This window comes from Mauremys reevesii, linkage group 4, assembly GCF_016161935.1.
Source record: "Mauremys reevesii isolate NIE-2019 linkage group 4, ASM1616193v1, whole genome shotgun sequence".
Lineage (NCBI taxonomy): Eukaryota > Metazoa > Chordata > Testudines > Geoemydidae > Mauremys > Mauremys reevesii.
Window position 1 is genome coordinate 63,829,908 of NC_052626.1, and position 16,141 is coordinate 63,846,048.

A 16,141-nucleotide genomic window follows, 5' to 3' on the forward strand; every position below is an offset into this window, starting at 1 on the left:
CCTCCCCCTTCAGTTGAAAACTGGCTGGTAATCTAGTAGGATGCCCATGGAACGATGGGATTGAGAAACCTGCATCATGTGATGCTGTACCTGCCGGTGAGGCATTGCAAACCCTTCCCAAAGTATCCTGTGACCGGTTGCACAGTGGGATAGCTACCACAGTGCACTGCTCTGTCTCAATGCAAGAGCTGCTAGTGCGGGTGCACTCTGCTGACACGAGCATAGTTTAGACATGCAACAGCACTTTAATTAAAGCTGTTGTGGTATGTTGGTATAACTGTTGTCAACAAAACTCTGTAGAGTAGACAAGGCCTGAATGTTAAGATTGGATAGGAAGCACTTAAAGTGAGATCACAGTAAATAACTATGTAAAAATGGCATTGTGGGTCTTTTGGTTTCTCTCAGTGATTGATATCCAAATTAAGTGTGCTTAATTTACATGTAAAAAGTGGGTTTAATCAATGTTGTTAACTTTTGTGTGCTTTGATTTTGAGGCTTGCCATATTTGGTGATTTTTCTTAAAGCCCAAATTCCTGGAATCCTGTGGTTGGGAGTGTCTCGTCTTCCGTTTAATATACTTATCTCCCTTACAGCTTTAGAGAATTGTAGAACAACGTTACCTGAACACACCCTAAAGACCTAAACTAAAAAGCAAATAAAAAGAACACAATTTATTTTTTTTGTTTTGATTTTTTTAAACCAGTCTCATGATTTTTTTAGCATCTTGAATCATCACATTTAAATGTGGGATTTCCAAACTGCCAACTCTGCCAGCTCAATCTGGGGCTAATCAACACGAATTCAGTTTACAGAGCTATACTGGTATAGCTATAAGAATGGTCAGACCGGGTCAGACCGATCCATCTAACCCAGTATCCTGTTTTCTTAAGAGGGAATGAACAGAACAGGGCACTTCATCAAGTGATATACCCCAGCTTCTAGTAGTCACTTGTTCGGGGGCTCCCAGAGCATGATGTTGCATCCCGGACCATCTTGGCTAATAGCCATTGATGGACCCACCTATCCTCTATGAACTTCTCCGATTCTTTTTTGAACCCAGTTGTACTTTTGGCCTTCACAACATCCCCTGGTAACAAGTTCCACAGGTTGACTGTGAGTTGTGTGAAGAAGTACTTCCTTACGTTTGTTTTAAACCTGCTGCCTGTTAATTTCATTAGATGACCCCTGGGTCATGTTATGTGAAGGGGTAAATTACACTTCCTTATTCACTTTCTCCACACCATTTATGATTCATAGACTTCTATCATATCTCCCCTTCGACATCTTTTCCAAGTTGAACAGTCCCAATCTTTTTAATCCCTCTTCATATGGAAGCTGTTCCATACCCATGATTGTTTTTGTTGCCCTTCTCTGTACGTTTTCCAGTTCTAATATCTTTTTTTGAGACAATGCAACCAGACCGGCATGCACTATTCAAGGCAGTGGTCCCCAACCTTTGAATGTGGGCGGGCGCCGGACGACTAGCTGCCAAAATGCCGCCAAGGACTGCGGCCGCTGGACAAGCAGCTGCCGAAATGCCACAGTGAAGCAGCGTCATCAAGAGGCGTCGCCGCTGAAATGCTGCTGCTTCTCGGTGCCATTTCGGTGGCGATGCCTCTTGATGACACTGCTTCTCTGCGGCATTTCAGCGGCTGCTTGTCCGGCGGCCACGCTCCTCAGCGGCAGGGCGCAGTAGGCAGGCGCACATAGATGCCCCGGTGGGTGCCATGAAACCTGCAGGCACCACATTGGGGACCACTGATTCAAGGTATGGATGCACAACAGATTTATGATGATGATTTTCTGTCGTCTTACCTATCTCCTTCCTAATGGTTCCTAACATAATTTTTTTCGATTGCCACTGCACTTTAAGCAGATGTTTTCTGTGTGTTAGTAGAGCCCCTTAGTGTAGATGCAGAGTATGCTAACAGAACGGTTTTGTTCCCTGGACAACATCAGTTATGCTGACAGAAGCACTCCTTTGTTTGCATAGCTGTGTCTACAGTGGGTGATTTGCTGGCATAGCTATGTCAGCTTTTATGTAGTTTTTTTCACACCCTGACTGTTATAGCCATGCATACAAAACTTCTCATAGTGTAGACATGGCCTGGTTCTTGATTCATGCTGGGTTGTATCCATCTTTTCACATTAATAATGGTTCTGGCACGCCAAATTATGCCGTTTGTGGCACCTATACAACACCATTGCCTTCAAAGGTATTCCATGGGTCTACATAATTGAAATTTAATAAACAATTCTGATTCATGAGATTAAATAAAATTGAGCTTGTTCTCCCTGGCTTTGTATGGTGAAGGAGTTAGGTGTAGTAAAGACTTTGATTACAGAAGTTACCACACTTCGTTCTCCCTTATCCTTTTGTGTATTCAGTCCTGCTCTGAAAAGTAATTATTTTAAAGTGGCACTTATTTAACTAGTCAGGAAATGTTAAGTTTTCATGGACATCCTTAACTCTCTTGTCTGAGTTTGATTTCCTATTTCTCATGCACATGTGACTTTTTTTACCAGACCAGACTTTCAGTGGGTCAGATGGAGATTTTTGCTGTAGAATTTATTACTGGTTTGCTGTTCAGCTCAGGCGGGGCTGTATCATAGTCCCAGGAAAGATGTTTAATAATGCATGTATGGTTCTTGCCCACTCAATCCTTTGTGTTCTGATACCTTTAGAAAAGGATGCTGTTATAAAATAGTCATATATTCCTCGTCTAAATTCAGTGCCTAGTTAAGGGACACTCGTTAAACATGGGCTGTTCATTTCTGAACAATTAGATCTGTTTCATTTATCTGGCTAAAAGAGAAGGCCTTCAGTTGGAAAGGGAAGTTTGATCTGTTAGCATTCCATGCATGCATAATTGCAGCCAAGCAGGAACACTTCTCTTACTGTTTCCCAAAAGGCTAAGCAAAGGTCAGAGGTAAGATTTTACATCCATTTTAGAATAATATAAACTGCTAATTCAAACCAAATTACTTTTTAACATTTGATGGGTCTGGCAGTTTCCACAGCACGCTGTATAGCAGGGGTCGGCAACCTTTCAGAAGTGGGGTGCCGAGTCTTCATTTATTCACTCTAATTTAAGGTTTCGTATGCCAGTAATACATTTTAATGTTTTTAGAAGGTCTCTTTCTATAAGTCTATAATATATAACTAAACTATTGTTGTATATAAAGTAAATAAGGATTTTAAAATGTGTAAGAAGCTTCATTTAAAATTTAAATTAAAATGCAGAGCCCCACGGACTGGTAGCCAGGACCCAGGCAGTGAGAGTGCCACTGAAAATCAGCTCGCGTGCTGCCTTTGGCATGCGTGCCATAGGTTGCCTACCCGTGCTGTATAGCTAGCTATCTGTCTGGGAAAATATTTTAGGTACATTTCAGGCTGAGCATATATAACAAGGGGATTGCTTCTCTAATAATTCCCTCTTAGAAATGGGAGTGAGTCATACAGGACCATATGTCACTGCGTTTACAAAAATAGCGGAATCTGATAATTTGGGACATTGCTTCAGAATAGTAATTTGTGGATAGCTTTTGGGTTTTCTTTCTCACTGGCTGAACTCTTTTTTCAGCACAGGTTCAAGTGGGCAACTGGATTCAATATGTAAATGTAGATGTAACAAATACTTCAGTGCATTTAATCCTTCATCTTGCAAGAAGAATATTAAAGGTCTCTTGTAAACCTGTATTTCTTTTGACAAAGGTCTGGAGTAACTTTTTGCGTTATGTCACTGCCGACATTTTCAAAGTATCGCTCTTATGGAATATTAAATGTTGAGTTTGAATGTATATCTAAATCTGCCAACCCATTCCTTGCTCCACCTACAGATTGACAATCTACGGATGCTTATATGGCTATTCATATGTACTGAGTATGACCTTCCTAGTTTTGGGGCAGGATGCCAGGTAGCTACAGGTATTTTAACCTCATTGCCATTAATGCTAAATTAGTTTAATGTTTAATAACCTAATAACAAAATCCTAAAATTTTAGGAAAGAATAAATGTATTTTTACACAGTTGCTGTTAGCATCTTGTAAAGTTCAGGTAATGCTTAATTATTTGGTATGTCATAAAGGAAATGAGACTAGACCAGTCAACTGTGTTACTTTACCATCTGTTTCTGTGTTTTCGTGCTGAGACTTCAAGCATAGGTTCTTTAGTTCTGGCTTGAACCGAACTAGTCCTGCCAGGACAGAGTTCACTTACTCTTCCCCTGTTTCCAAAATTCATATGTGGATGTTGGTGTCTGGGGTGCTTGATAGTTACCATCAATCTTTCATGAGTAATCTCATGCGGTATTCTACCAGAGTACCCCATTCCTTTGATCTGAATATAGTTCTGCAACCTGTGCAATCTTAACCTCAGGACTCTTGTTTCTCACAGAGCTGATTTCTGACAGGTCTCCCAAAAATCATTATATGCAACCCGCTACTACTAAACAGTGTTACTTAGGATTGTTCCCTTCATTGTGTATCCATTACTGCTTCTGTCCCTGTTCTCCCCCCCCCCCCCCGACCCAAATGAAAAGCAAAAGTACTTGACTATTTCAAAGCCAAATACAAAACATACTAAAAGAGTGGATCCAGATTTGTTAAACCAATATGCTATTAGAGAGAGAAGGGCAAATGTTTTGTCATCTTAGAGCAGAAAGTTTGCCCCAGTATGTACATTATTGGATTTTAATTTGGTAATGAAAGAGTAAATGGGTTGGAAAGTCCTGTAATGTATAATGTGGTTAGTGATACTGTGATGCGTAAGTAGGACTGCTATGCTTCAGTAAGTGAGTGCTCATATGGTGCATCCTTCCATTTCCATCAGTGTGAACAGAGCTGGATTTCATTAGATTTTACAGTATCCAAGCCTCCAAAAAGAATAAACTGATTCAAAACAAAGCTCTGCACTGAAAAGCATACAGAAAGAGTATGATTTTGGTATAAAAAACGAGGACAGATTCTTTCACACAATTCTTGCATTGAAGAATAATTGCAGTGATGCTGATAAAATGTAATAAGGGTTCACTTTCCCAGTAGGTCTGGGGAAGGGATAGTGTCATTTTTTCCCCACACTAAACTCCATTACGGACTTAGCTTAAGAACCACCATGTATCACAACCATGTTTAAGAGTGACTTAAGTGCTCATGAACAGGGGAAAAAACAGTTTAGTAGCCCAGTGTGGCTGGAGACAAACTAACCTGGTTATAACATTTTCTTTAGCCTGTATCTGTCTCTCTTACCGGAAAAAAAAAGTTTTATTAAACCCCTTAAACTGTGGAGATTCTGGTATTGTATTGCAAAGCAAATAGTTCTGAAATTATTAAATTGACCACAGTTTTTTTATATATATATATATATATATATATATATATATATATATATATATATATATATATATATATATATATATATATATATATATATATATATATATATATATATATATATGTATATGTATTTAAATATTTAAAACAAGCTTTTTATTGTTGTACCTTTAATATTTTGACACATTTGTGATGAACAGAAATACTGTCATGAACCAAGTCTTTTTTAAATTAATACTTTAGTAATATTAAAGCACCAACAATAAACGTTAGGTTCTATGTAGCACTCTTTGGTTGTTGCGTCACCTCCATAAACTCTTTGTAGATTAAAATGTGAAGTCTGGAAAACCAGAAATACATGCATATTTTTTTCATATGTTTACTTATTCTGCAATATTGATTGCATAGTAAAATTGTGAAAGCTTTGTGTAGTCAAAATATTTCCATGAAACTTGAGATACCAAAAAACACCTTATTACAGGCAAAAACACAGACCACAAGCCTTGTGTTGGGATGCAAATCTTCCTAACAATGTAGAAGAATGTGTCTCAAGTGTTTACTTCCCTTGTAAATCAGTTACACAACCACCCTTGCCAGATTCCCAGTGAGATTGCAACAGTTTGTATCTCCTCTTGGCTCAGAAATGTCAGATGACTGTGAAAGAAAGCAGCAAAAAGTAGTTAGTCAGAAGTTTGGAAGTATCTTACACCTAACATTGTGTATCTCTGGTACAAAGCATATTACAGACAGAATAATGGAGAATGATTGTTGCTCCAACTCTTATTTAGATTTTAATTTCTGGGCAGCGTACCTGTCACTCTGTGCTAGAGATGGTGTATGTTAATTTAGCTATTAAAAAAGATCCATCAATAGGTGGCAGCTACATTATTTATTTACTGGGCATGGGCATGACTTAAAATAGGTGTATCCAAAACTGCAGAGTTCTTTTTTTTTTCTTGACTTGCTTTAAAGAGAGCCCTATCATAAAATGTGCACTGACTTGCAATGTAATGTGGAGGCTAGACTAGTTATGCAGTTCTAGAAGAATCTTTTCAACAAATTTTTTTTTAAACCTTGTTTTTTCCATTAGTTGAAATTTGTTTACTTTTGGAGTCAGATGAGTGAATCTGACCTATTTTTTTCAAGGGGCTTATACTTGAAAAGGCTGTTTTCCCTTTCAAAACAGGAGGATTGCACAGGGAGCTTCCTCTCACATGATCTTCCTAATTACTTTACTTTTCTATTGGCTAAAGACTTCATTGGTGCTTTGTGCCCTTATATGACCTGTTTGCTTTTTTGATCAAAGGGAGCTGGAAAATATTCAGTATTTGTTTAATCCATGGGTGGGGCAACAGGTGGTACCAAGCACCCTGAACAGTTTTACAACCATACCCACAATCCAAGACTTGGTCTAAAATGGATCATATCCCTTTCCAGTCCAAGTGGAAAAAGTGCTGTGTATTTGTATGTGGGCTCGACTACCCCGGTTCACGTTAAAATTCATAAGATTAAATCTTCATCAGATTTGTGGTTGGCTGTGTAGTCCTTCAGACTGAGAATTTAACTAGTAGCTCTCTGAATGAGGAAACTTGTACTGCTGCTAATTTAAACTTTAGTAAAGTTTAAAAGTAGTTTCAGGTGCCCACACCAGACCTGCCAGAGTCTCTCTGCCAACTCTTTTCATTTTTATAGTTGCCTTTGGAGATTTTTCCTCTTCTCTGTTGCTGTGTGAAAGACCTACACAAAGGGGAAACTTACCAGCTAACTGACAATACATAACTGTGAAACTGACTATACGCCAAGTACACAAAATAAAATTAAACAAATAATTTTTAAATTGGCTCATCTTCTTGGATAACTTTTTAATGTAACCTCTGGTTAGTTTGTAGAAATTTGGGATTTAGTGGGGAACTGGTCTGTTTATTTTATGGGGTAATCACTTTGATTTTTAAGAATTTCTTTCTCTGCCCTCCTTGCTCATTACTTCTGCAGTGGGCAAAGTCATCTACACACTGAACTGTACCTCTTGTAATAGTTCCTCTGTTATGACTGATTTTTATAAAGTACATAAGTCCTAAGTCAAGTGGTTCTGCATCCCTCAAAGCTTTCAGCTTTTTGTAACAAATTGCAGTAGATTTTTGTGCATTAAACTTGGAAGTTTTCCATCTTGGCTCTTAAATAGAACTCTAAACAATATAAAATTTAATTTCTCCATAGTTCCCTATCCTGGCCCAGACAAATGGGATAGTTCCTTCTTCCAGCAGGTGGAAATTGGCTGATTTCATGTTTGTATAAAGCTCTCTAAAAATGCAAAACACTAAATGTGATAAGTACAGAAATCAGTAGCTGATGATTTTTAGCCATGATAACCCCTGAGAGGGAATAGAAACCATTCTATTGATATGACTATGTCTGTCTATTTGGTACAGAAAGAATAAATCACTAGCCTGGGCTAGACTAGGAGGGTTTACAATAATGTTCTTGGATACCTGTTACAACTATATGAAAGTGCCAAGAATCTGCAAATGACTTGGGCGGGAGGGACACTAAGTTTCTTTTTTTTTTTATGCTAGGGTTTTTAAATGATCATTTAGAGAACATTGTCATGGGAATTTGAGCATTTTGTCACAGTGACAGCAATCCATGTCCTTGTTTCCTGAATCTCAGATATGCATCCAGTGTGAATTGCTTATTTAACGTCTGAGTAAATCTAAGCACTTTACCCAGATGTACAGACACTCTTTTCTTAACCTGTGTACTATATAATTTTTTAACATTAGCTTTATTTAAAATTTTAAATCTGACGGGACAGGGATGATGTGCATTGCCAATCAGGTGGCTGTTTGTAGGACAAACTACTTTGGGCTGTCGGGTGATTCTGATAACAGTTCAGCTTCTTTCAGTTCTCCATTGTTTTTCTTTGTTGTGGCAAATGGTTGTTCTGACTAGTTGGACAGAAATTAATCCTAAATAGGTAATAGCTTCTATTGCTGTAGAGGGTCCATTTCAATTCCGGCAACTAAGTTGTGAAAGCACACCCTCATAACTAGAGCTCCCTGGGAAATGGGCTTGTTTTTTGCACAAAACATTAGTATTTTTGCTGAAAATTCAAAATATTTTGGTGAAAATGCTACCATAGTTCCTCATGGGAGATGTAGTTCAGGGGTCTCATGTTCCCTTTCTCCTCTGTAGGCTGAGCTTTCTGGCTGAAATAAATCTGGTTGGAATGATGCATCAGTCTCCCATCTTGGCGGAGGAAGTGCATCATGGAGTCCCATAGCCGTGGGGCAAGATGGGAGAAATTCAGGTGGGGAGCCTGATCCATAGAGGAGAATGGGGGAGATGAGGTAACCAAAGTAAACTTCCATGAGGCAATGTAGCAAACAATTGTTTTTTGCCAAAATATTTTAGGGTTTGGCCTATTTGGGTTTCTGACAGAAAATTAAAATTTCTACAGAAAGACACTTTCACGAAAAATTGTGTTTGGGTTTTGAACTAATCTTCTGGTAACAGTTGAGATGGAAAACTTTCAACCAGTCCTACTTTATGCTTATTGGTTATAAATAAACCAATCCCTAGACAAAATAGAAAGCTGCAATTTTCAGAAGAGACAAACCTCTACACTGCAATAAAAGTCCCACGGCACAGCCAGAGCTGGCCTCGATCAGCTGATTTGGGCTTGGGCTGCAGGGCTATAAAACTGCAACGTAACTGTTTGGGTTTGGGCCGGAGCCTAGGCCCTGAGACCTCACAAGGGAGGGTGGAGGGTCCCAGGGCTTCAGCCTAAACCTGAAAGTCTACAATGGAATTTTATAGCCCCACAGCCTGAGCACTGTGAGCCTGAGTCAGCTGACCTGGGCTGGCAGCAGGTCAGACATACCCTGTGGGAGTTAAGTGCCCAGCTCCTATAGAAATTCATATTCCCTAAGGCTCTTGAGGCTGCAGTTCTTAAAATCTGCATGTTTTTATCTTAAAGGGGTTTTTCATGGGTAAAGCAAAATTCTAACTTAATGTTACTCTACTATCCTCTTTAGAACTGTTCTGTAGTTTGCTTTGCACACTCAGCATTCTTTTATTATTCAAAGAACTTTGAACTTACCTAGTTAGGACTTCATGAATGTGGAGGAGTTACTTGTTTGGCGTGATTAACTTTGTCAGTCATCAGCAGAGTGTGTGATAAGAAATGTGATCTCTTTGCACGCAGGTGCTGAGGGTGCACTCATTTCCACATCCTATTTATTTAGTTAATCAAATCCATGTTTGATGTTGCTCTAGTTATATCACATACTAGTTTACACTTCCTCGTCTGTTAAAATTGTTTTTACTACCAAACTGCTTTACAGTTTTGCCAACCACAAATTCAAAAATCAAGTCACCCCCCCCCAATTATGAAATTCTTTAATGATTAAATCACTTTTGATCTGGTGTTTGAGCTCCGTGCTTACTCCCAACATGTTTGATAAGCCCAATACTACTAACTCTTGCATATTTATTAAAATTAAGGAGACTTTTGGGAGAGGAAAGAGCAATGAGGACAATATTGTTTCAAGTAGCTGCCAGTGAGGAATCACAAATTGCGGAGACAATCCCACTCTATCCCACTATCTTGGGGTGCAAGTCTGATTCCTCCATCCACCACTGCCCTAGGGGCAGCACATTGTTATGGGGAGAACATAAGAATGGCCCTTCTGGGTCAGACCAAAGGTTCATCTAGCGCAGTATCCTGTCTTCTGAAAAGGGTCAATACCAGGTACCCCAGAGGGAATGAACAGAACAGGTAATCATCAAGTGATCCATCCCTGGTTGCCCACTCCCAGCTTCTGGCAAACGGAGGCTAGGGACACCATCCCTGTCCATCCTGGCTAATAACCATTGATGGACTTGGCCGACCCTCTGTCGCCTGGCAACTAATGGCCAGGCCCTCCCTCCCCTGCAAGGGGATGCTAAAGGTGTTGGAGACAAAGAGATCAGGTGACCTCCTGGCCCGGGACAGAGACACAGCCCAGAGAGGAGGGGCTGAAGGGGGTTTTTGAGTCTGGAGCTGGCTGGGGACGAGGAGTGAGGGCAGATGTGGGGGTTTGCCTCGCTGGGCCCCAGAACGGACCCGGCCGAGGGGTCTGGTTCGCGGTACCTGCAAGCTCTGTTTTAGACCGTGTTCCTGTCATCTAATAAACCTCTGTTTTACTGGCTGGCTGAGAGTCATGTCTGACTGCAAAGTGGGGGTGCAGGACCCTGTGGCTTCCCCAAGACCCCGCTGGGGCCGGCTCACTGTGGGAAGCGCACGGAGGGGCAGAGGATGCTGAATGCTCCAAGGAGAGACCCAGGAGGTGAAGATGTGAGCTTCTTGCCCTGAAAAAGTCTGCTCCAACGGAGAGGAGGCTCCCCAAAGTCCTGACTGGCTTTGTGGGGAGCAGTTCCAGAGCATGGCCCAGGGACATATCCTCCATGAACTTACCTATAGTCTTGGCCTTCACAGCATTCTCTGGCAAGGAGTTCCTATTCCAGGAACAAGCATACTGCTTGATGCCTTATTGCTCGAATCATAAAGATGAAAAGGTAAAGAGAGCTTTAAATGATGATTTTGACAGTGTCACTTTTTAAAATAGGCTGTAGGAAAATAAAGAATGCTAGGGAAACGTACTTACTGGCAATCCAAAATTTCGTTTCCTTTGTCCGGGTTCATTAATATCACCACACCCGTGTAAAACAATAGAGAACTGCTCTGCTCAATTACCATATTAATTTATAACAAAAAGTGACAGCTGCACAAAGCTTGAGGGGGGAGTTAATGACAAAACTCAAGCCTTTTGTCATTTGGAATCGCCAGAGTGCTTTAGTGATGGCAGATGGAAAGGGGTTGACATTTCTTCTGAAAACTAGGTTGACTAGGAGCGAGGTTGGTAGCAAGTTTCTTTAACTTTTTAAATCCCTGCCTGTGTTCAGTTATGTGATAGCTGTGTTTTTTGAGGATTTCAAGCTGCTGAGATGTCAGGAATTGTAAACACAGACAAAAGTGAATCACTTTCCATGTAGCTCAGTGTCTAATAGTTTTACTTGGAAAGCAAAAATGTCAACTGTGAAATTTTCTCCATGTAAGTTTAATATGGTGCTCTTTTCAAATTGCTTTTGAAACGAGCTTTCAAAGCCCCTCAGCTCACACATTTGGACGCACAATCCCCATGCTTCCTGGGGATCACCCCTTGATCTAAAGAGGCATGTGCAAGTGTCACCTGGCTTGCCTGGTTTGGTTTTGTTTGCATTCTAAAACCTCCTGGTCTAGCTGGCTCCTTGTTTACTAAGCCGCTTTCCTTTGAGAGACTTCCTCCTATTTTTGTAGACGCACAGATTCTCCACAAAATAGCATATAGTGATATTGGTAGCCTAAACTGTGGAAGAACTTAATTTTGATAGCTGCTGAAATATATTTTTCTTCTCTAGGACGTGAAAACTGAGAAATGAACAAACTACGGCAGAGTTTTAGGAGAAAGAAAGATGTTTACGTCCCAGAGGCTAGTAGGCCGCACCAATGGCAGACAGATGAAGAAGGGGTTCGCACTGGAAAATGCAGCTTTCCAGTTAAGGTAAGAGTTTGTGCCTTTCTCTCATTCTAGCCATTCATGCCATGCATTACTAGGCAAACATTTTTCTGGCAAGCATATGTCACTAAGGTCCTTATTGCATATTGACTTGGTTCATGGTCAAACCTCTTCGTGTGATTAGATGCAGTCTTTTAAAAAGAATCGTACAACAAATGCCTTGGAAAATGGCTTGCTCGGGAGTTTTCTGTATGGATATTACCTGAGTGAAAGAAGTCTTCTAGTTGGGCAGAGAAATAATATGTTTGCTTTTATTCTCTGGCTGAATACAAGTGTCTGCAAACCTTGTAGATTGGTTTGGCAGGATTCGATTTTTACTTTTTTATAATTTCAGTAGACAGTATTGGTAATTTTTAAGCAGTTTTAAAATTTTCAGTTGCACAAATTATGGGTTTAAAACTTTTTATTTTTATTTATTTTAAACTTTTGTGGGAAATCCTGTGGAGGGACAGACAGTTTAATAACAGACATTGAGATTCAAAGAGTTAAAGCTGTATAATGGTTAAAACAGATTATCAACATTGCATGTCAAAATATACAAAGTAAATATTATTAAATCAACCTCTTAAGTTCTCAAACATAGTTTTTCTTTTAGCCTATCTGTAAATTTTGATTGATGGAAATATTTTTTTCATTGATTGCAATGGTACACACAAACCAATGTTTACTGACATTTAACAATAAAAATCTAATTCTTCCAAGCGTACCTGTAGGCTGTTCAGGAAAGTACTATGTTTTATTTAAAAAAAAAAAAGATTATGGAGGCATCAGTAGGGACTCAAATGTTAAGACTGAACTGTGAGTTGCACTTACAACAATACTAAACCCCTCTTTGACACTTACTGAGTGAATTTAGCCTCCAAATTTACTATTAATTCTTCATTACTGTTGTGGCAGGTATTATATAGTCTTTCAAGTTCTTGGTGTGTGAGCAGATGTTCAGTCTTGGGAAGACCTGCTGCTATATTAGGATGTGTAGATTGTATGCACAGCGACTTAATGAGTGGATCAAGTATATAAATATTTAAAATTGGAATTAACCTTTTTGAACCCTCAGAACAAGTACTATAAATACAGTCTACCTGAGCACCCTAAGCAGATTTTACTTCTATACCTTCTTTTCTCGCTCCCCTTTACTGGTCCCTACTTTTCCTTGACTGAGGTGTATTCTCAGTTCTTGGCTTTTCCTCCTTCTTACCTGTCTCAAAATGCTGGTGAAGAGAGGTTTCTTTTCTAGTGCTCAGTCAGCCTCGTATGCCTGCCTGACTGTTCCTAGGCTGAACAAGTTGGGTAGGCCAGGATATGCAGGTGCTTCATGATATAAGGGAGACTGGGATGGCTAGGATGACTTGCAAGCAGATTTCCTGCTTCTACCCTACCTCAAGAGAGGGTTTCTGACCACCACTAGGAACATCACTCTTAGGGTATGTCTACACTGCAGTAAAAGACCCATGGCAGCGATTCTGAACCCAGGTCAACTGACTTGGATTCAAGCTGCAGGGCTAAAAAATAGCAGTGTAGACATTTTGGACCAGACTCTGAAGCCCCATGAGGGAAGAGGTCTCATACTTGGGCTTGGAGGCCCTTCCTCCTCTCAGGATTTTAGAGCCTGGGCTCCAGCCCAAGCCCAAATGTGTATACTGACATTTTCAGCCCCGTGAACCCAGTCAGTCTTTTTGTTGCAATGGATCTTTTATTGCAGTATAGACATACCCTGAGTAACTCCACAGTAATCTCTAGAAACTGGTCAGCTTCAAAGATGTTGGACACTGAAGGATTACGTGCCAGTACACAGAAAGGAAAACGACATTTTAAAGGCTCCTTTCAGAGACACGGGGTGTTCAGGTGTTTTCTGCTACTTTAAAACTGTAATATATAGTATCCCCAAATACTGAGGCTTCTGAAGCACGTGCATGTTGGCTATTTGTTAAGCTTTTCTATGTAAATACTGGTTTTTAGCCTGAGACTAGAAGGGAGGGGCTGTCATAAATAGAATATGCATGATTCAAAGTTCTGATAAGATATTGTAAGAGGCTAGGTATAAAAGCTAGAATGTCTCCTAACTTCTAGTCTATTGGGCATCTGGATTAACTCAAAGTGAAACTGCTTCAGTGATCACTACATGTTGCACTGGCATGAATAGCTTCTCACATGTCATAAGTGTTATGCTACAAGTTAGGATCTTCAGTTGTAGTGGCAGATATTTGTTTCATAGAATTGTAAGATGCACCTATCTTTGGGCATGTGTTCCCAAAGATTAAAAACAATGCAACTGTAAATGAGTATCCTCTGGTAAAAAGGTAAGCAAATAAATGATTCTTTACATTATGTACTGTTGCTGGAGCTTTATCAAAGCCATGTTTTCCTGATCTATGCTGTAACTAACTTGTAGAATTGAGTCGGTTTTTGGTGTTCCTATTGGAAAAATGACTGAATAAATATATTTCTTGTGCAGGTAGGTTCCCCTGTGCAGGCTTACTTGCTCCACTGGTGTATAATGGAGTTCATATTTAAATTCAGATTTAAGATGAGAAGTTGAATTCTAATTGCAGAAGTTAACCAGACCTATTGATGATGGTAGCAAATTGCTCTGATTGTGTCTGAGTACACTATGCATTGAGATGGGCAGTAATGGAAAATAGTTTATTAGCTTTGGGATTTAAAGTGGATGGTAACAGTATTTAACAGATACAGGCAGGAAGTATGCCATTATGAGCAAACAAGATAAACCAAATTTGAAATTGTTAGTTTGGTGGGTGGAACTATATTTTGTTCTTTAGAGGAATATAGCCTTGCCCTGTTGAAGGAGCGCATCCTGTCAGACAATTCTTGGGGACTGTTCAATAATGCACTATACTTCAGGAAAGCATGCTGTTGTGTATGGGTTTATATCTAAATGGGTGTTCCTGCTTCCTGATGAACATCAGTGGAGAACAAAACATTTAAAATTGACTTTTTTCCAGAGATCCCAACAGTCTGATACACTGTGAAAATAGAAACAAGACCTTCCATTTCAATAACCCATAAGTGGATGTTGCAGAGAGAGATAGCATTTGTGTTAAAGTGTACTTATGCTGTGGAGACAATACTGCTACCTCAGTCTGCCATCAGCTTTTGTTTTGAGATGCCCAAAAGGTTACTGAACAATTATGATGATGGATTCAGAGTCTTAAAAGGATTAGGCTTATTTTACTAGTCTAATTGGCTGAGAATCATCCATATAATGTTGTTACAATAGGCTATAAGATGTCCTGTGCTGAAGTAAAACATACACTTAGAACTTGAAGCTATATGGAGCTTAGTATTTTTAAAATATTAGTACTAAACAATTTATTTAACCTATATCACTGAGCTTTATTTTGGGAATGGGCCTATTGCTAGCATAAAGGCTAACTAAAAGCAATTAAAGTGTTTGCTATATGTCTACCATTTCTTTGTAAAGGGGATGAAATGTAGAGATTGAGGAGGGATGAGATGTAGCTATCAGGCTCTGCTTTCTTACCTAATGTTAGTGTGGTGTTCTGCTTACTTTGCAGACATTTTTGCCCTGGAATGGGGAACTACATAGAGGAAAATAGAAAATTTAAAAAGAACAGGAGTACTTGTGGCACCTTAAAGACTAACAAATTTATTTAATTTGTTAGTCTTTAAGGTGCCACAAGTACTCCTGTTCTTTTTGTGGATACAGACTAACACGGCTGCTACTCTGAAACCAGAAAATTTAAAAGCACTATTAGCTTTCTCTGAACCCTCTTGTAAATGTTGTAGTCAGGTTTAAAATTCCTAAATCTGTAGTTAATTGCAACTACACTAGTCTTCTTTTCCTAAAACTTCTGCAATTTCAGAAGCTGAAAGCTGCTGTTGGCTTTTATCACTGTTCACCTTGTTCAGAGCAAGTCTAGGCAATGTGATGGTAAAGAAAAGACTGGTGGCAGCTGGCACCTTAGCTACACTAAAGCTCCCACCATTGCTATCTCTGCCCTTTTGGGTAGGGGAAAGGAGGCAGTTTGAGACTGAGAAGGGAAACAGATAAATAGAATGGAGATGGGATGTTGAATGACTTGACATTGTTGCTTTCTATGGATTATATTGGTGAGAGCTGCAGTCCAGCAACTTTACATAAGAACAGCCATACTGGGTCAGATGAATTGTCTATCCAATCCAGTATCCTGTGGCCAATGCCAGGTGCTTCAGAGGGAATGAACAGAACAGG

General features: G+C 39.6%; 1 protein-coding gene across 16 annotated transcripts in view; it reads left to right on the top strand.

The window, feature by feature from the left end:
- Positions 1-16,141, top strand: part of NUMB (NUMB endocytic adaptor protein) — a 119,038-nt gene that overhangs the window by 57,193 nt on the left and 45,704 nt on the right. For 12 of the 16 annotated variants that reach the window (XM_039536645.1, XM_039536636.1, XM_039536635.1 and 9 more), the window contains one exon: positions 11,771-11,913. In XM_039536645.1, coding sequence (XP_039392579.1) covers positions 11,788-11,913 — 126 coding nt within the window. In that variant the 5' untranslated portion in view covers positions 11,771-11,787. Of the gene's footprint in view, positions 1-3,908; positions 3,929-8,524; positions 8,680-11,770; positions 11,914-16,141 lie in introns of those variants that run through there. The other 4 variants (XM_039536639.1, XM_039536644.1, XM_039536640.1 and 1 more) reach the window with 3 other exon arrangements.